This window comes from Eulemur rufifrons, chromosome 28, assembly GCF_041146395.1.
Source record: "Eulemur rufifrons isolate Redbay chromosome 28, OSU_ERuf_1, whole genome shotgun sequence".
Taxonomy (NCBI): Eukaryota; Metazoa; Chordata; class Mammalia; order Primates; family Lemuridae; genus Eulemur; species Eulemur rufifrons.
This window is the reverse complement of record NC_091010.1, coordinates 49,452,830-49,474,289: the sequence shown is the minus strand read 5'-3', so window position 1 is coordinate 49,474,289 and position 21,460 is coordinate 49,452,830. Positions and strand designations below refer to the sequence as shown.

At 37.2% G+C, this 21,460-nt stretch overlaps 1 protein-coding gene across 6 annotated transcripts in view; it reads left to right on the top strand.

Annotated features, from left to right (window-relative positions):
- Positions 1–20,761, top strand: part of NT5C2 (5'-nucleotidase, cytosolic II) — an 83,341-nt gene extending 62,580 nt beyond the window's left edge. For 2 of the 6 annotated variants that reach the window (XM_069460131.1, XM_069460132.1), the window contains 15 exons: positions 1,846–1,963; positions 3,216–3,311; positions 9,586–9,677; positions 9,815–9,872; positions 10,906–10,999; positions 11,653–11,706; positions 13,229–13,312; positions 14,320–14,361; positions 15,533–15,640; positions 15,907–15,973; positions 16,668–16,838; positions 18,368–18,419; positions 18,538–18,598; positions 18,734–18,910; positions 19,488–20,761. In XM_069460131.1, coding sequence (XP_069316232.1) covers positions 1,846–1,963; positions 3,216–3,311; positions 9,586–9,677; positions 9,815–9,872; positions 10,906–10,999; positions 11,653–11,706; positions 13,229–13,312; positions 14,320–14,361; positions 15,533–15,640; positions 15,907–15,973; positions 16,668–16,838; positions 18,368–18,419; positions 18,538–18,598; positions 18,734–18,910; positions 19,488–19,733 — 1,520 coding nt within the window. In that variant the 3' untranslated portion in view covers positions 19,734–20,761. Of the gene's footprint in view, positions 1–1,845; positions 1,964–3,215; positions 3,312–3,632; positions 3,657–9,585; positions 9,678–9,814; positions 9,873–10,109; positions 10,177–10,905; positions 11,000–11,652; positions 11,707–13,228; positions 13,313–14,319; positions 14,362–15,532; positions 15,641–15,906; positions 15,974–16,667; positions 16,839–18,367; positions 18,420–18,537; positions 18,599–18,733; positions 18,911–19,487 lie in introns of those variants that run through there. The other 4 variants (XM_069460130.1, XM_069460137.1, XM_069460133.1 and 1 more) reach the window with 4 other exon arrangements.
- Positions 20,762–21,460: the final 699 nt, after the last annotated feature.

The following is a 21,460-nucleotide window of genomic DNA, read 5'->3' as shown; positions in this document are numbered from 1 at the left end:
GTAAGGTGAGAGATGTTATATTCCCAGCATAACTCAAATTTACATCAGTGGGTACCATACCTTACTGGTTTTATGATAATACACCAGCTTTTAACTCTGTTAGTGTGTATGACTGTGTAGCACTTTCTTTACCACAGTGCATATCTTATAGAATAGATTTAGGAATTCCACAGGTAAGTCTTCAACATGGTTTTTTTTTTTGGCGGGGGGTGGGGATGAGGCAGGAGTTGAGGGAAAGAAAGAAATATGGCCAGTTTTGAAAATGTTAGCTAGGGTTTGCATTAGCATTAAATTATTATTACCCCCATGATAACAAAAGAAACAAAGACAGCTTTCTTGGGCATTGTCCTGAAGAGATGAGACTCAAGCATCTCCGAAAGAACCTTAAAATTTTTAGGCTTCTGTTTTTTGTCTGACAAATGTTTATTAAAGGATTTTGAAAGCCCAGCTTGCTTTTTAAAAATTTCAATTTAATTGAAAAAATAGATAAATACATTATATGTTACAAGTTTTAAAGGTACAAGAAGATACATGAAAGTCTTCTTCCCTGTCACTTAGCCACTCAGTTCCATTCTTTGGACGCAATCAGTTTCTTTTATGTATTTCCTGAAATATTCAAAAGGATTGCTTTTGGAAAAGGAAAGTTGAGTCGTAAGCACTAACTTGGATAGGCGGACTATTTGCAATGAAAAATCAGTTTTAGCCATAAGCTAAAGATGTTAATAGTAGATGGAAAAACTATAATAATATTATAATAATAGTTGCATTATTATGAGACTACAAGAATAGAAGGGATATTTTTGCCTGATTTGACATTTAGCAAGCTGGTAGGTCCTTTTGTTTTTATTTTTATTTTGATTATGGCTTACCCACTCCTAGAGACTGATGGAAGGATGCTTATCTAAATATTTTATTTGGAAGAAACCTATTTAAAGGAGCAGTGTGTTCATTATGCTGAATTACAGTGATAACACTAAAAAGTTTTTTCATTATGGAAAATTTCAGACATACACAGTAATAGAGAGAAACCCCCATAGTCTGAAATACATGGCATTTGGCCTGTAACAAATTCGGTATCCTTCTTTGGCAGATAAGGAGATTTTTTTTTTTTAATACACATACTTGCATGTACCCATTCTGCCATAATCACATCTAATGAAATGAATCATAATTCTTTAATGTCTAATTCTCTGTTCATATCCAGATTCTCTAATTCTCAGACATGTCTTTTTATGATTGGCCTGCAGTAACAACTTATAAAATATAATTGTGATGGCTATGACATTGGTAAGGCTGATAAGAAAAGTTAATCTAACAACTAGAACAAATATGTTGATTGGACAAGGACTATAAAGCAACTACCAAGCCAAATAGGAATTCTAAAAATAGATTGTTTTAAAAAAAAGCTCATTTTGGATTTTGAAGGATTTATGTGTCCATTATGCACATCAGTGAAGGTTCTCTTACCTAGTTTTCCATTTACTTTTGTTGTCATGATTAATATCACAGTTGTGCATATTAGTTTTTTTTAATTCTGGGAATGAAAGAATAAAGGAAAGATGTTTGGAATAGGTTTCCTAAGAATGAAGGCACTATATAATGAAATGTTTGATAATTCATGTTGTTGCTGCTGCTCCTGCTATAAGATGACCTATTTCCACAGACTAACAATTGAGTTCTCTGATTACTTGGGACAGTACAAAACATAGAGCTTGAGGGGAAAGAAGAAAAATGGCAGATTTAGGAGGAGGGATGCATTGGGAAAGAGCAGAAACACAATCATTTGCCTTCTGTTTTAACTGGCTGTTCTTTATGCTGACTAATGAGAACCTCTTCTTTATGCAGTGTACAAGTCCCCGGAGTATGAATCCCTTGGCTTTGAGCTTACCGTGGAAAGATTAGTTTCTATTGGCTATCCCCAGGAGCTGCTCAGTTTTGCTTATGATTCTACATTCCCTACCAGGTAATTTTTCAAGATGTTTTGGGATTAAGACTACTTCCCCTACCCCCAAAATTAGTAATTCCAAATTTATCTCTGACAAAAAAAATTATCAAATAATTCTTTGCTTGGTGCTGATTCTAAAATTGCCATGAAATTTTCATATACACCGTATTTTTTGTGTTCTTGAATTGAGCTCAGTTTATTGCTATTAAAGAAGACCTACTTATGGGTAAGAAAAGGGATTACTAAAACTGATGGGCAGTAATCACAGATGGTCCTATCTTTGGCTGTTGGAAAGCCATTATATGTTTTGTTAATATAGTTAACTTGGTAGTCAGAGCCTTGGCAGTTTGCATTTCTGGATTTGATAGGGAAGATTTAAAATTAAGAAAGATAATGTTCATTTGAGATGCTATCATATATGTCCCACATACAACATATGATAGAGTGAAAGATAAAAAGGTTGCTCAACGAAATTAAAAGACTGTTATAGAATGGTACCAGCTATATTAAGAGGAATTATGTTTATACCTTCTTCGATTAAGCTCTTACTCCATATAGAAAACAATTGAGAGTATTTATGTATCTGCAGTGGTCCCCAACCTTTTTGGCACCAGGGACCAGTTTCATGGAAGACAGTTTTTCCACGGACCAGAGGTTGGAATTGTTTGGGGATGATTCAAGCACATTACATTTATTGTGCAGTCAGACCTCTCTGCTAATGATAATCTGTATTAGCAGCCACTCCCCAGGGCTAGCATCACCACCTCAGCTCCACCTCAGATCATCAGGCATTAGATTCTCATAAGAAGCACGTAACCTAGATCCCTCGCATGCGCAGTTTATAGCAGGATTCGCCCTCCTGTGAGAATCTAATGCCACAACTGATCTAACAGGAGGTGGAGCTCAGGTGGTGATGCCAGCGATGGGGAGCTGCTGTGGATACGGGTGAAGCTTCACTGGCTTGCCCACAGCTCATCTCCTGCTGTCTGGCCCATTTCCTAACATGCCACGGATCAGCACCATTCCTCTGCCTGGGGTTTGGGGACTGCAGTCTATCTGGACAAAGTAAATATTTTTTAATTGCTCTGGGATTAGTTTTTAAGATTTAATTCACTCATTTTAGCTTCTAAGGTTATATTGTTTTGGGACATACTTGAGTGGCTACAAAGCGGGAATTAGATGAAGTTGGTTCTTGGTGATTGAGTAGTACTACATAAAATTATTGCCCGTATTACTTTGCATAATCAACGATGTTTTCATTTTCACATAGGGGACTTGTCTTTGACACACTATATGGAAATCTTTTGAAAGTTGATGCCTATGGAAACCTCTTGGTCTGTGCACATGGATTTAACTTCATAAGGGGGTGAGTACAAAGAACCTATAGCCTCTTCCTAGTGTTTTTATAGTCAAATAATACAATGAAGACATTATCTCCTAGATGTAATATACTTGCCTATTCCTTTCATCTTTAAAGAGAAAATTCCTTGACATAAGGTTAGTTAACGTTAGGCAGTTGGAATCTAAACTGACATACAAATAGTTGGCAGGTACATTTTGTTTAAATTAAGTGCCTTCTAATTATACAGCATTCAACAAAGCTAATCTTCAAATTTGTCCAAAAGAACTGCAGTAGTTTTGACTTATTTGAAATTCTAAGATTTTTATTTTCTCCTTTTTAATACAGTTCTCAGGTAGCTGCTCTGAAAAGGTATGTACATAAAAGTGCTTTGAAAAAGTTTTAACTATAGCAGTTTAAATGACTAATATTTGTAGTAACAAAACAACAGAAAAAATTTATTTTTTGTTCAGTAAAAATGGGAGAGAATTCCAGTGTCCCTAGCCACAAGGGACCAGTTCCACTGAGAAGTGAACAGTGGGAACTCAAAATTTTGAAAATATTTGGGGAAAGGGAAAATTGGTTTTCTGTTAATTAGCAAATTTTCCAGTGGGGCTTTGTTTTTGTTGGGATGTGTTATATTGTATGTACACATATATGGACCAGAGTCTCTGCTGAGTTTATAAGGTTCAGAAAAAAATGGTTGGTAAAATCTTGATTTTTTAAAATTTATCTCCATGAAAGCTCACTGGAACTCCAAACTCCAAAAAAAAAAAAAAAAAAAGATTTTTAGTAGCTAATACATTATTTTTTATATTCTAATGAACACTTTCAACCATTTGATTGTGTGATTAAAATTTTTTTTAAAACATAGGGTTAAAATGAATAGAGGGTTATAATATTTAAAACAAATAAGGATGAGCTTTATTTTCATAATCAAAATATTTCTACTGTTGTCACTAATTTGGACTTTATACCCTGGTAGATAGCAAATAAAATTTAGTATATACTTTTTATTTTGGCAAAGCATCCCAATTTTTTCTTAAAAAATCATAATACCACAATTTGACAACTTCTGTAATTATGGCTTTACCATTACACATTTTCTCTATTGTCATACTACCTTATTTACTACTGACACTATATTAGGGTCAGAACAACTCTTAAAACCAAAATAGGTTATGTGTCAGTCTCTTGTGTAACTTTACCATGTATTATTCATTCTTGATGGAAAATAGTAACATCAGTCTACATTGAAATTGTTAGAAAGACAATGCTTTATCCCAGCTACTCAGGAGGCTGAGGCAGGAGGATTGCTTGAGCCCAGGAGTTTGAGGTTGCAGTGAGCTATGGTGGTGCACACCACTGCACTCTAGCCTGGGCAACAGAGCGAGAGACCCTGTCTCAAAAAAAAAAAAAAAAAAGTTTTGTTTTTTTTTTGTTTTTTTTTTTTGGTGATAAAAGGCACAAAAAAGGACTGAAATTGTACCAGAGCTTCCTTTAAATCTGAGGTCACAGCGGGGCCCCACTTGGAATTGAAGAATCTGATATAAGACTCTTCAGCTGGCATTACTGACATTATACAGGCTCAAAGATGTCCAGGTATACATAGTAAGAACAGTGTCAAGTATTAGGTTGGTGCGAAAGTAATTGCAGTTTTAGCATTGTTGAAATTTCCTGTTTGATATTGGAATGCATTCTTAAATAAATGTGGTTATGTTATACATCATTTTAATGTGTGTTTTTCTTTTCTTTTTTTTTTTTTTGAGACAGAGTCTCACTCTGTTGCCCAGGCTAGAGTGAGTGCCGTGGCGTCAGCCTAGCTCACAGCAACCTCAAACTCCTGGGCTCAAGCGATCCTTCTGCCTCAGCCTCCCTAGTAGCTGGGACTACAGGCATGCGCCACCATGCCCAGCTAATTTTTTTCTATATATATTTTTAGCTGTCCATATAATTTCTTTCTATTTTTAGTAGAGATGGGGTCTCACTCTTGCTCAGGCTGATCTCAAACTCCTGACCTCGAGCGATCCTCCTGCCTTGGCCTCCCAGAGTGCTAGGATTACAGGCATGAGCCACCCGCGCCTGGCCTAATGTGCGTTTCTTGCTTTATTTTTTTGCTAATGACTTGTTACTTGCTGTTTATTTTACATTTATTTTAGACTATGGAAATGATGTTAGACATAAAGCAAATTAGAGCACTTCTCTTATTCGAGTTCAAAATGGGTTGTAAAGCAGCACAGGCAACTTACAACATCAACACATTCGGCCCAGGAACTGCTAACAAATGTACAGTGCAGTGGTGGTTCAAGAAGTTTTGCAATGGAGAGGAGAGCCTTGAAGATGAGGAACACAGTGGCCGGCCATCAGAAATTGACAGTGAGCAATTGAGAGCCAATCATCGAAGTTGATCCTCTTACAGCTACACAAGAAGTTGCCAAAGACCTCAAGGCCAACCGTTCTATGGTTGTTCAGCATTTGAAGCAAATTGGAAAGGTGAAAAAGCTCGATAAGTGGGTGCCTCATGAGCTCATTGAAAATCAAAAAAAATCGTCATTTTGAAGTGTTGTCTTCTCTTCTTATACGCAACAATGAACTATTGCTCTATTGGGTTGTAACGTATTGACAAAAAGTGGATTTTATATGACAACCTGCGACGACTAGCTCAGTAGTTGGACCGAGAAGCAGCTCCAAAAGCACTTCCCAAAACCAGACTTGCACCAAAAAAAGGTCATGGTCACTGTTTGGTGATCTGCTGCTGGTCTGATCCCCTATAGCTTCCTGAATCCCAGCAAAACCATTACATCTGAGACGTCTGCTCAGCAAATCGATGAGATGCACCGAAAACTGCAACGCCTGCTGCCAGCATTGGTCAACAGAAAGGGCCCAATTCTCCACAACGCCCGACCACGTCGCACAACCAGCACTTTAAAAATTGAATGAATTGGGCTATGAAGTTTTGCCTCATCCTCCATAATACCACTTCTTCAAGTATCTCGACAACTTTTTGCAGGGAGAACACTTCCACCACCAGCAGGATGCAGGAAATGCTTTCCAAGAGTTTGTGGAATCCCAAAGTATGGATTTTTATGCTACAGAAATAAGCAAACTTATTTCTCATTTGCAAAAATGTGTTGATTGTAATGGTTCCTATTTTGATCAATAAAGATGTGTTTGAGCCTAGTTACGATGATTTAAAATTCACTGTCCGAAACCTCAGTTATTTTTGCACCAACCTAATAAGTACCGACCTTGACACATCTGGGAAGGCCCGTGGTTACATCCACCTTTCTTTCACTTTTCCTCTCACAAGGGGTTTGTTCAAGATCCATGATTATCAGGAAGCAGGATTTAGAAAATGAAGTGACTGCAGGTAGTACTAGTAAGCTAAGCTGTTTTATATACTGATATTGTCACTATAATTCAGAATCCCAATGAAGATGAGCCAGGTTTCTATTTATGTCCGAAAAGGAATTTTTGTATTATGGGGGACAGGGGTAGACAGAGAAGAAAAGGAAGAGAAGCAGCAGTTCAATAAATTAGTACTGCAGTCACATTTACTAACTCAAGCAGACCTCCTCTCTTCCCTTACACAAGCCAATAAACTTTCCCAATAGCTCCTTTGAAAATATGTTTAATAGTGTTTCAAAACTAAGTCATTGATGAGTAAATGCACAATCATTCAAATGGCATTTAGCACTGTGCAGTCTTTAGACTGAAAAGGCGCAAAGCCCATGGAAAGGAGAGACTGAAGATGGAGGGAAAAGGAGAGTAGTTATTGAAGTATAGCAATGGACAAGGCTGGAAGGGAAATGTGGGCTCCATTAGTCCTTGCTAATGAGTTGGGACCTCATTTTTTCAAATAATCTTTATATTGTGTGGGTCACCGAAAGTAGGGATCTGTACTGTAACTGCTTCCTTCCCGCTCCAAGTGTAGCATTCCTTTAATGACACATTACCTAGCCTTGAATTGAGTTTTATTTTAAATATATATTAGCATGGTTTGACACTTAAACAAAATGTAATTTCTAAGTATATTTATAAATCAGTTTGGGTTCTAACTGCCTAATAAATGTGAACTATCTTTATGTAAAGGACTTGTTCTTTAATGATTGGAGGGAATAGAAAAGTATATTAAGAAAACAATGTGTTTACTAAACCTGTCTGAGGAAAGTATATCATTACTGTTTCCTTCCACCTTATTTTTCATTACAAAAAATCTTGAAAGGCTAGATGATAAGAGTTCCCAGTAAGAGTAACTTTGTAGAATAATCTTATTTCAGAAGAGTGACTTAAGACAGGGAGCTAGTGTGATTTTATATGCCTAACTGGAGTTTATGCCATATATAGTTAACAAACTCAAGCAGGAATTTACCCAAGTCATTCTGAGTATGAACTTTAAATTTAGTTTCCTTTAGATTTGTTAATCTTCATGTATTCATTGTCAGAATTATGCCTTTTGATGTTTCAGTCTTTCTCCCTTTTAATTTCTCTGGAACATTTTTTAACACTGTCTCCTTTTTGAAGTATTTCATTGAACTCTCCAAGCTTCTCATGTATCTCTAACAATTTCTGTTTCGCTGGTTTTTTTTTTTTCTTTTTTAACCCTGAATGTTCTCCAGGGTTCTGTTCTCAGTCTCCTCTCTTCCTTCTCTGCACTCTTAAGTGGCCTCATCTCCTCTACTACTTTTCATGATTTTGTCTATTACCTGTGCGTAGATGATCCCACTTATCTCTCAAGTCTGTTTTAAGTTCTTGATCTTTGTTTCTAATTGCCTGCTAAAAATCTGTTTACTTCAAGCTTAGCATAGCCAAAATAGAACTCTTCTTACATCCCCTTCTTATCCAGTTTTCAAATTTCTGTTAACAGTACCAATCACCTCTCAGAGACACCTTAGCGTGAGTGTTATCATCTTTGGCTCTTACGTCCCTCATCTGCCTGATACGATCATTTGCCTGGTCTTGTTCATTTTACCTTGGCAATCTCTCTTGAATACATTCTTCCCTTTAATTTCCTTTGTCACCACTCTATAACACGACCTACTGTTCTCATCTGGACCACTGGAATAACCTGATTTCCCAGTACTTTCTATCAGTTACCTTTTGTTGGAAAATAAATTACTTCAAAACTTAGTGGCTTAAAACAGTGACCATTTTATTTAGCTCAGAATTCTGAGAGTTAGCCGGGCAATTCTGGGATTGTTTGACCGATCTCTCTGAGCTCTTTTATGTGTCTGTGGTCAGCTGGTGGGTCAGGTGGCAGCTGATCTAGAATGGCCTCACTCACATGCCTAGCAGTTTGCAGGCTGATGGCTGGGTGGCTCATCGCTGCATGTAGTCTTTTTATCCTCCAGCAGACTATTTTATTCTCATTCACACAGTAGTCTCAGGGTTCCAAGTATAGCAAGAGAGGGCAAATCCCACTATACAAGTGTTTCCCAAGTCTTTGCTTAGATGCTACTTGCTGTTTTTCAAGCCTATATTCAAGAATGGAGAAACCAGTTACAGATTCCTTTGTTCCTTCTTCACTCCCACTGCTTCACTTGACCAGCCTTAAAAAAAAAAAAAAAAAAAGAATGGAGAAATAAACTGAACCTCTAATGGCAGGGGCCACAAAGTTGCATCACAGAGTGCCAGGAAGAATTTGTGGCCATTTTTGCAATATGTCATATTTTCTTTTTCCAGTTTATCCTAAAACAGCTACTAATTTAATTTTTAACTCGGCTCTGATGGGTGTATATCTCTGCTTAAAAACTGTCAGTAGCACCTTCTTTCTTGCCCCTGAATGAAATATAGAAACAATACCATCATCTACCTCAACCCATTTTTCTAGCTTTATTTTTTCTCTGTTCTCCTTTCTCTACCCAATTGAACGAGTTTCAGAACTGGCCCACCTGGCCTTTAAGGCGCAGCTCATCATATATGCCACCACTTCCATGACTCTTCCCTAGATTTTCCTCTCCTCATCCCACATGTTCACTTCTCTCTGTGCCTTAAGTTGAAATCGTTTCCTCTTCTTCAGGTTTCTCATAGCTCTTTGCACCTTTCTTGTAGTAGCTGTGATTTTTTTACTTTGTTATAATTGTATATGTATGTTATTTACCTCCCCTACCAGACTGAGAACTCTTTAAGTACTGGAACCTGAGCTTGTTCATCTTCATAGCAACCCAGGCTTAATATTTAGAATGCTATCTTACACATAGCCATCAAATATTTGAATGGAATTTTGAATAATGACTATTTCCCATAGTTGTTATAATGTTAATTTTTAAAATGTCAGTTGATTTTTAAAATTTTCTTTCAGACCAGAAACTAGAGAGCAATATCCAAATAAATTTATCCAACGAGATGACACTGAAAGATTTTACATTCTGAACACATTATTCAACCTACCAGGTAGACTCATTCTATGCTTATTTATACTGATGCTTTCCTTTCTTTCTATGACCATTAGTCTTTGCTTAAGGGAGATAATGAAGTAAGTATGAATTATTTCACTTATAGCTTATGAATATCTATTCTTCGTTTTTCAGAGACCTACCTGTTGGCCTGCCTAGTAGATTTTTTTACTAATTGTCCCAGATATACCAGGTATGTATATACTAGTACTTTTTTTTCAATTGATTTTTTTAAATTATTGTACAGGGTTTTAGAGAACTGGCCATTGTAGGTCTTTTCTGCTTTTCTAAAGTGAATTTAGTGCTAGTGAGAGATGCCACATTGCCAGCCTGAGAGATGGGACAGCACCAGCAGCTCCATGCAGGCCCTCACCTCCCACACGGCCCTCTCCTTGCCAGTGTGCTGCAGCCATGTTTGGAAGGGACCACTTCTGATTGGCTTCTCCTGGGAATGAAGACGGCCAGCAGAGGTGCTAATTGTGACAACTGAGTGGGAGGTTTGTGTGATGATTATCTGTCCAAGCAGAATTACACTAAAACCCCCCAACTCATTTCACAGCAGCCACCCAGGAGCCATTCAGGGATGCTAATTTAGTTTCATTCCCAGGCCCAGCAAGATTTGATTGAGGATAAATACTGTTTATCTTCCCTGAAATAAAATTCTGCTTAAGTCTTAAACAAATTATCCTCTCCTTTTAGGGGAGAATTATACAGCCATTGCTGAAAGTTTAGTCATAGATGCAAAAGTTTGGTAACTTCTGATCCCCTTTATGCCTTATCCATTTTAAGACACTAAACTTGGTGGGAAGCTGAGTCACTAAGCTAAATAGAAAATGGACAATACCTTTGTACTTAGGGACAATGTCAGAAAAGTCAGAGTGGAAAGAACCTAAATGACCGATTTTGAGTTTTAAATGTTTCTTCAATGAGAACCTGTTTCTAAAAAGTGATAAATAAAAGAACCTGATATTTTTGGATCTTTGGCCTTTTAGCTTCCATTCATTATATTCTGTCACTTTGTATTTGTTCAGAACTATTGTAATCCGTTGAACACTGTAGCCATTTCTGGTGGTCAAAAGTGGATTTTCATTAGGGAGTAATTTTCCTAATTAGTCATAGTCTTTACCCATGTGATACGGAACCTTTGGGTCCCCTGGGCAATTTTGATACTCATTTTATTTACCCTTTTTTGGATTCCCTGTCATGTTCTTTTTATCTTTCTGTAGCTGTGAAACAGGATTTAAAGATGGGGACCTCTTCATGTCCTACCGGAGTATGTTCCAGGATGTAAGAGATGCTGTTGACTGGGTTCATTACAAGGTACCTAGAAGCTGCTTCTTCACCTGCTCATTCTTTGGCATGTGTTTTATGGTCTAACATTAAAAAACTTTCCACATGCAAATGGAACAATTTTTCCTTTGTTTAAAAAAAAAAAAAAATGGACTTGGCCTCCAGTGACAGCTCTCTAGAAGACATTTGTTCTTGTCTTTGGCCGTGTTGCTCTCAGAGGTAATGCTGATCCCTCCTCAGTGGTGGTACTTGACTAGATTTTATTCCAGTTTGCATTTCTCAACTTACTTAGAAGAGAGTTTACCGTATTAGATTATACTTAACATATCCTTCGTAGATGACAATGGTCCATTTTTTTTTTTTGTCCAAATGTTTCCCACTTGACTAATAACACTAATTAAATATTAAGTTTACATTTATTATAAACTGTATTGAATAAGATATGAAATGTCTTTTAATTTCTAATTTAAAATAGAAACAATTGTATATTTTGAAGACAGATTTTAAAGGCAGAGTTGTAGCAAATCATACCTGCTCCTTTTTCCTGGCCTTCTCTTCTTTTCCGTTTTGGTAAATACTAAAGAAATGCATGTGGGTTGATAGTAAACATACTTTTTCTTATAAACTAAATGTTAAAAACTGATTTTTGTTCTTTTCTTAGTTCCTTTTTTTCTTCCCCCTAGGGCTCCCTTAAGGAGAAGACAGTTGAAAATCTTGAGAAGTATGTAGTCAAAGATGTAAGTAGTTTAGGGAAAAATAGATCTGCATAACTTATTTTACCTGCTGGGAAAATGAGTAACAAGACTATTTATAATGAAATGGACAGGGAAGATATTTATTTTTCTTGGCGTAGTAGGTGCCAGGTATAATCACCAAGAATTATCAGCCAGAGTGTAGGTCTTGGTAGAGTTTTGCCTGTTTGTTGATAGGCAAGAAGACCCAGTATTTCATTTGCTCTTTTAGCTCTAATTATAATAATAGCAGCTAGAGGTTTACTGTACGCACATCACTGTGCTACGTGATTACGTGCATTATGCCATTTAATCTTTCCTGTAGCCCTGAGTTAGTTGTTATTGTTACCTCTGTGTTATAGAAGAAGAAATTGAGGAATAGAGGGAATAAATAACTTGCCCAAGGTCACACACTTAGTAGTGAAGCTGGGATTCATAACCAAGTCATAACCACTGCATTAGATCATCTCATAAATGTACATATGTGTGACTGTTATTTAAAATGCCTTTAACCTATCAACAGGGAATAATGAGGAAAGCTTTAAAATACCTTAAAAGACATTAATGGAAAATTTAATAAAATTCAAAAAAATCTGTAGTTAATGGTATTGTACTAATGTAAATTTCTTAGTTTTGATAATTGTACTGTTGTTATATAAGATGTTAATATTAAGAGAAGCTGGATAAAGAATGTATGAGAACTCTCAATACTATTTTCACAACTTTTCTATAAAATTATTTTCATAATAAAAAATAAATACAGAGCCCCAAGATGAGGTACTTATTTCTTTTCCTACAGAGTAAAAGCAGAATATGGTATTTTCTCAAAGTTCTGTGGTAAAGATTTGTTTTCAGTCTTTGTGTCTCCTATTTCCACCCACCTCCCTTATGATTTTCAAGAAAGAACACTGAATGGGGAGAGTCCAAGAGAATTTGAGTAAAGGAATCTATTTACTGTGAGAGAAGGAAAAGGTGTTTTTCTTTCCAGACACATCAGGAGTTAGAATTTCCTCATTTGTCTGCAGGGTGGGTGATTTCTAGGTTGCACCTGCACATGTTATTTTATTCTGCAAGGTGTTTTATAAAACCATAGGATACACAGTGAAGCCATCCCTAATAATCTCTATTATATAGAGTATTTGTGGGTAATGTTTAAAACCCACTTCTCTTGATTGCTGTCTTACCTCACATACTTCAAGAATCTCAAGGTAATTTAAACTCTTTCCTGAGGGAGACATCATGAGGAAGGTAGAGTTATGTTGTAAATGACCACATAAACCACGTAAATAGGTGTATTATTTTATATATAAATCTATATGTTATATAAACTATGCTATATATGTTAATACTTTATTCATGCATGGTGATAATGTGGGCTTTTAAATGCAAAATTCTGAAACCAACCAACTAGCCCTAAAAGGGCCTCCCCTATTCCTATTTCAATGTATAGAAATCCAGTATGTGACTACCCCAACATATAAATAGAGAAATATTTTAGTGTTTCACTCATTATCATATTACATTTCAGGGAAAACTGCCTTTGCTTCTGAGCCGGATGAAGGAAGTAGGGAAAGTATTTCTTGCCACCAACAGTGACTATAAATATACAGATGTAAGTACTCAGTATTCATATTTGTTTATTTACAGTGGAATTATTTTGGCCTAAAGAACTGTGAAGATAATGAGGAGGATAGAAGTTTATTAAGTGAAGGTAGTTTCTTGCCATCTCATTTTGAAAGCAGAGTGGGAAAAGCAAAAATATATAGGATAAAATCTATGTCAGAGTGGTTCTCAATTTTTCTAAATGTTCATTTTAACTATTTTCCCTTATTATAAAAGGCTACTTGAAGGTTTTAATTTTGGGGTTGTTTAAAACATTTGTGGTGATCAAATGGCTTCTATGCCATTTTGGAGGATCATTTATATAAACTTCAGCAGTCATACCCTTTATTGCTCTGTATATACGACTTCCCTACTGTTGGAAGTACTGTAGCAATAGATGGCGCAAAGATGTTTTGAATCTTAGCTGTCAAAATTTACTGCCTCTTAACCTAAAACGAAATTTTTCCCATGATTAAAGCGTGTGGAAATACTGATTTAACTCAACTTCACTGTACTTTTGCTGAGACACGTACAAGTTTATAGTACTGGCAAGAAGTTTCACTCCCCCCTCCTTTCTGCATGTAAAATCTTGATTTAAATATCTGGTGACTTGTATTAAACAGTCTTACAAAACCAGTGGTTTGTTAGTTGGTCTAGGGACCGTAGTAGCAAGGTCAAGGTAATATGTTATATCCATGTAAGTCATTAGTTTTCTCCAAACCCTTACCTCCTAGGCCCCTTACCTCCAAATATATATTCAAAAACATCTTCTAGAAGAAGTGTGTATCCTCCCTGAGAATGTTAGAAGCTTTTGTTGTTGTTGGTATGATGAAGCATTAATTTTTAGCTTCCACTGCCATTATTTCATAAACTTTAGAGGAAATAATAATGTGATGAATCCTATCTTGAAAAAGACATGTTCTATGAAAAGCTTGTGTGTAATTTTTTTGTAGGTATTATGTATCTTGTGAAAAAATAGTATATGGACCTTATGTTGTTTTTTTTTTCCCCCCCCAGAAAATTATGACTTACCTGTTCAATTTCCCACATGGCCCCAAGGTACTATATGTAACTTAAAAGACCATTGCTTTAGTAATAATGAATGCATTGATCATTCTGGAATATGGAGGGGAGGGGGCTGGTCAGAACCCACCTAAAGTCCTACTTTTAAAGCCTGCTGTCTAATCTTAATCATTAACATTAGAAGTAACTCAGGAGCTAGTAGAATTTAAAGTCATTAGCAATTTGAATACTTGGTAGACAGAAATAAAAGGGATATTCATGTGGTATTTAGTAGGATGAGATCAGAATAATTTTATGCCCAACAAGTTCTATACAGAATTGTTAAGTTTGTTTGGCAATGAAAGGAATTTCAAGGTTGAGGAAGATATTTGATTAACAAAAAAAGAAAATTTGAATGTATATATTCTTGACAACTTCTAGATTCTGCTATTAGTTATTGCTGAGTTTTGTGCCAAGAGAGAGTTAACCTTGATATTTAGCAGAAAAGTCTTCATTCTTGCATTATGACTGCACTTAGGTTTAAGGAGTGATACCCATTGCAACTTAGTCACATACTTACAGAATTTTAGCCCTAGATTTTTGTGAACAAACATTAACAAACCCTGTTTTGAGAGCACCCAAAATCACAGTGTACAGTGCCCTTTAGCTTGGTCTTTAAAAGTTAATGCCATGGTTCCATTTCAGGATAGAAATAATTTTAATGGGTGTGTAACTTCTACATTAGTGTTGTGAATAGCTTGCAGTATGAACCAAAGGCCAGTATGTTCCTAGAGCCATCATTCTGAAAACATAACCAGTAAAATTTCCTAATAATAGTTCCATGTTAGTTTCTGTAAATTAGTTCTGATCTACCTCTCTCTTAATCTGTCCTGTGGGTATTGATTTGTCCCTCTCTCTAGCCCCTTTTGAGCCCCTTTTTTAGCACATTTCAGGGTGTGAGCACACAATTTATGTTAAAGTCCTGTGAAATAAGTTACTGTGTAGGATCTAATAAATCTAATAAATTACTAGAGTCATTTATTTATTATTTACACCTTGCCTGCTTCTAAAAGGATGTGGCTTATAGTTAGACATGATATTTTTTATAAAATAATGGGATCTTCTGGCTTTACTTAGTATTTCTATATTCCTTGCATCTGAGTGAGATTAAACATCAGTACCTAAGGTAAGCAGTGATGTTTTGGCTTTTGCTGTTTCTCCTTCACAGCCTGGGAGCTCCCATCGACCATGGCAGTCCTACTTTGACCTGATCTTGGTGGATGCACGGAAACCACTCTTTTTTGGAGAAGGCACAGTACTGCGTCAAGTGGATACCGTAAGTCAGGAGAATGATCTGTTTGCTAGCACACTGTTCTTCTGTTTCTCCTTTCCCATTCCTACTCTCCTTGGGGAAACAGGTATTTTTAACTTATTAGCTCATATCTCTCTTTTGAAATTAAGAGTTTTGGTCTTAACTAAAGTAGCCAAACAAACTCACTAATTCAAAAGAATAAGTGTCATTCATTTGACTGCCTGGCCAAGTAATACTGTTGGGGGAGACTGTGATAGGATAATAAAGTTATCCATATTCTCTTCACACAGCAAACTGGCAAGCTGAAAATTGGTACCTATACAGGCCCCCTACAGCATGGCATCGTCTACTCAGGAGGTGAGTCACAGACTTCCCTTTATTTATTATAAGTCTTTGCTCAGGCCTCACTGTGAAAGCTTTGGTGTTCTTCCAGCATGGCGCCACATGTATTCTAAAGATGTCATTTACTGGAGGTGAACAGTTTTAGTCATGTACTGATGTAACAGGAGTCCAAGTTTGAGAAGTTGATAGTATGTCCTAATGAATCTGATTTTCACTAAAAGGATTCGTTTTCCCTCCTTTTTTTTAAAACCTATTTCAGGCTTTTTCTCAATGTCCATAATCATTTGGGGTGCTTCTCAAGATATTCTCAGGGGGTTTTCAAGGAGGCTCTGGTGGCACAGGTACATATTATTTTGATGTTAGAAATAATTGAACAAAGCCAGTTTAATAGCAGATCTGTGATGAAAAACTGTAGTGGTACTTTTGAAGATTATATTCACTAAAGCTAAGACATGTAGTTTTGTTGCTCTTGGATTTGGTGATCAGCAGCTCTGGTCAGCACAGTGGAGCTGAAGGCCTTGTCTTAGAGGCAATAAAAAGAGAATGGTGAGTCCTTGCTTTTAAGAAAGGTGAGCTCTATTTTCTAGTCTGTCCCTCACATAATTTTAAGAATAAAATTAATCATAGTATTTAATAGTTACGGTACTTGGAACACTGGTCTTAATATAGAGACATTTTTGTTTTCTCCTTGTTCACTCCATTGTTTCAGGTTCATCTGATACAATCTGTGATCTGTTGGGAGCCAAGGGAAAAGACATTTTGTATATTGGAGATCATATTTTTGGGGACATTTTAAAATCAAAGAAACGGCAAGGATGGCGAACTTTCTTGGTGATTCCTGAACTTGCACAGGAGCTGCATGTCTGGACTGACAAGAGTTGTAAGGAGCCATTACTCTTATTTTATAAATCTTTGACATAGCTAGTTTATATCGAAATGACAAGCTTTGACTCAGTCCTCTTTGATAAGCTTACTGCTTTGTATGCAGGGGGTCAGAGGTAGTTAAAAGGTGGGTCCTGATAGTTGGATACCTCCTTCCTATATTCAGATATTTCACAGAACTCCAGAATTTGAATAACTATGAGAGGTTATCTTGTTTGGCCTTCTTGTAGCTCTTTGAGGTTAAGTATAGAATGTTGGCGTCCTGAGTTGTATTATAGTAACAAGTGAATGTGCACTAGAGCACTACTACTGCTTTCCTCTGTAGTCCTGTATGTCTCCAACCATGCCTAGTAGTCTCAGTCTCTCTGCTAACAGCCTGTATCTGTGATTCTGGGGCAGTGACAGTTCTGAATGTTAATTACCTCCTGGTACTTTTTATTTTCTCATCTGAGGCCAAATTGTATTAGCTCAAACTGAGCTATACTGCACATTTGCAGTATATACACTATACTTAATTGAGCTATGGGTATATAAAGGTGTTTGACACAAGTTCTTTAGCCAGCCCTAGCACATATCACCTGCAGTGTGGTGAAAGTTACTCTGGAAACTCAGCCCACCTGGGATAGCAACCCTGGCTCTACCACTTAAAATCTGCATGCCCTGGGACAAGTTACCAAGATACCCTGTGCCTGAGTTTCCTCAAATGTAAAAATGGGGACAATAATAATAGTACTTACCTGCTAAAGCTGACGAGATTTAACTGAGGTACTATGTGTATAAAGAAGATAGAAGTGACAGTCCTTCTCAACCAAAGCTCCTCATCTAAACCACAGAACACAGAAAATCATTTGAGTGACTGTTTTCTCAATTCTCCTAAAGATGATAATTAGAAAACTTGTTATGTACAGTGGATGAAGTAGGGCTTAGTTATCTTGGGGAACCCAGGCTGAGAAAGGCTGCAATACACAGGAAGCCTGCAGGAGATGCTGGCTGCTGCTGTTACTACTGTCCACAGTATCAGTGGGGTTTTCTGGCTAGCCTTCCATCCACATTTTCAACTTTTCCACCTATGAAGTTTTAGAAATCTAGTTGATTTGGCTCTACTATTTCCTGGACCTGTGACTTAATGCTAATTCTCAATCCTTCATCTGAAAATGGGACTATTTACACTGGCTTTGCTGACTACATCTGAGATAGGGTATGAATTGGTACTTTGTAAGTAAGCTCAGAATATTCTGAGCATAAATCTAGGAAAGTTGTAGTCAGTGGTATTTAGTGTGAGGAAAGGCAGTTAAAGAGGAAATTGTGGTGTTCTGGCAGCAGCTGCCAGACTCCAAGCAGGGTATCAGTGGGTTTTCCTGAAGGGGAGGGAGGAGGTCATTTTACACACTCACCTATAACATGTTACTCCCAGGCTATACTTTTCAGTCATATCTGCAACCTTTTAATTTTGTTTTAGCAGCAGTTAGGAACTGGGTGCTTTTATTTATTTAAAACATTTCCCTTTTCCTTCCAAACCTCAACTAGCACTTTTTGAAGAGCTTCAGAGCTTGGATATCTTCTTGGCTGAACTCTACAAGTAAGTTTCATAATTCTAAAAATTCCTTCCCTAAAAACCATCTACCTCTTTGGGCGTCACTTAGCTGTAAGAAATGTTCTTTCCAGAGATTTTCACTGAGTTTTTCTTTTGTCTTCAGGCACCTTGACAGCAGTAGCAATGAGCGCCCAGACATTAGTTCCATCCAGAAACGTATTAAGGTATCCAAATAAAACTTGGGAAATAAATTGAGTTTAAGTGATTTTCATATTTCTGGTTTTATATAGGGAGTGGCACATAGCTGCTGCTCAAAAAATATTTGTTGAATAAGCTGAGAATCTCATTCTTTGTTTTAGAAAGTAACTCATGACATGGACATGTGCTATGGGATGATGGGAAGCCTGTTTCGCAGTGGTTCCCGGCAGACCCTCTTCGCCAGTCAGGTGATGCGTTATGCTGACCTGTATGCAGCATCTTTCATCAACCTGCTGTATTACCCGTTCAGCTACCTCTTCAGAGCTGCTCATGTCTTGGTGAGTTACAGCTACAGCCTTAAGCTACTGTTGATAGCTAAGATGCACTCCAAGGCCAGGATCAGCAACCAGCTTTGTAGGATGGCATAGGAGACGGTTTGAACATCTGTGATATACAGAGCCCATGGGCAGGTTATATGGTTGTATAAGAAGGGGTCTTTGAGAAAGTGTGACCAAAATAGGAGGATACAGAGTATAACTTCACTCTCTGAAATCTACTCTATTAAAAGTTATATTTGAATGGTCTTTGAATCGAAAGAAATGTGGTTTCTATATTCCTACGTTGTGACACTTTTCTGTTTTAGAACTGATTTTTTGCTATGACATAGAAGATAAGAATCTCTCCTCTTTATCTTATCCAATTTCAGGCGATAGTAAACAATATGGACACGGCCTTAGGGAAGAGATGGATAGATAGCGATAGGTAGTTCTATGAAGAGATATCTATATTGACCTATCTTCTGGTCCATCATAGGTATAACTGTGCATGGCCATCTAACAGAGGAGAGGGGTTGGATTTGGGAAGCAGCTATTTTACTCTGTCTGCTTTCTGAGCCTCTAGCCTTGTCCTGTCTAGATGCCTCATGAATCAACGGTGGAGCATACACATGTAGATATCAATGAGATGGAGTCCCCTCTCGCCACCCGGAACCGCACATCAGTGGATTTCAAAGACACCGACTATAAGCGGCACCAGCTGACACGGTCGATTAGTGAGATTAAACCCCCCAACCTCTTCCCACTGGTCCCCCAGGAAATTACACACTGCCATGATGAAGATGATGATGAAGAGGAAGAGGAAGAGGAGGAGGAAGAAGAATAAAGAGGAAAACCAAAACCCTGAACACCCATTAAACAAGTTCTGGCAGGACTTACAGGAGCAAAGGATGTCCCTGTTTGGGTTCTACTGGGTTGTGGGGGCAGGGGGATTCTATCAAAGGTACGTCTGGAAAGTTTCTGAAGACTTTAAAATATTCTAATCATAGAGGGATACCTGTTTTAGTTTTGTGTATCTGTATTCTTTGCAGATGGTTCAAAATTGTAATGGAGTCTATTATGGAAGAAAGGGTAAAATCAGGCTGAACTGCATGCAGATGGCTCCATTGTGGCTTGTGACACTGTTTCCTTGTCTTTTCTCATCAGTATGTCATAGTGAATCTGGATATACTAAGGGGTGAAGGGTCTCAGAGTAGAACAAGAAGGACGATGGGAAGGCGTGACCCAACATGCTGTAATGTTACAAATTGTGCTATAACTCCAAAATCCAGCTTTTTTAGTGCATTACACAGTGTTGTATATCAGTGGAGAAATATAGTGTTTCCATTATCAAATGTAGCCTTCTGATAAGGTCAAGTTTCCTTTTATATGCCTTTTAGTAGCTTCAGTGACGCTGGCAAGGCTACATCTCTATCAGTAACTTTGCAGTAGTATTCTCTGCTTGCTTTAGGGCTAGATCGGACTGCAAGGACTATTTGGAGGTAAAAGACTGCATCCTTTCTACATCTTTTTGGTTGATAGCACAAATGCTTATTTTTTTTTTATCCACAACCAGTCTTTTTCTCATCTGTGATAAATATATAGAAAGAACTAGCTGAAAGGACAAAGGAGCAAATCCCCAGAAAAGGAAAGGAGGAACCTCCTCCTTCCATTACAGCATAACAGTAAAATTCCTTAGTCTGGGCTATATAGTTGTGGCTCATGCTACCCAATTCCAGATTCTGTCCACTAGGGTTTTATTGTTGTACTTTAAAATTGAGCATCGGAGAATGAGAAAAGGGCTCTGTAAGCCAGAATCCTACTAAAGCAGAGGGCACAATCGGTGTGAATAAATTCACTTCAGAATCTCAAGTGAAATCACTTCTTGTTTTGAACAAGAATGAATCATTACTGTATGTGTTAGGGTATTATAATTGCCTCACCAGTACAGTGAAAGTTATTCCAACATTTTTAACAAGTGGTATAGACTCTTAATTTAACCTTCACGTATTTTCTTCCATTCTTATTATCATTGGTCGACAGGGGAGGGTAGATTAGCTGCTCTAGAGTTCAATAAAGTATAATATTTCTAATACTGACTTTGACCCCTTCTGTAGCACAACTGTAATAGCTGTTGGTTTTCAAGTGGGTTTAGTGACATCAGTTTGACTTTTTCTCTTAAAGGAAATATGCCCAGATCACTTTTAAAAATATTCAAGAATTGATACATGCCAACATAATTATAATAGTCCTCAAAGTTTTTTTGGAACAGAACTGTGAGGTGATGCTTTTTTTAAAAAATCACTTTATAGTAGGGGGCACAACTCAGCTTACTTAGTCAAGGATGCACTGCCTCCCTGCTTTTGATACATAGGGCTTTAGATTAAGTCATGTGAAGAAACATACATTCTAAATGCTAGCTGTTGGGAATATATGCCCCTTTAAAAGAATCAGGTTAGAAATGCTATTGCAAATAACAATTAGACCCATGGTCCGTGTTTTAAAATTTTAGGGAATGTGTTTTGTGGTTACCCCAGTTACTAATTATTCTCATTCAAGATGAAGATGGTGCCC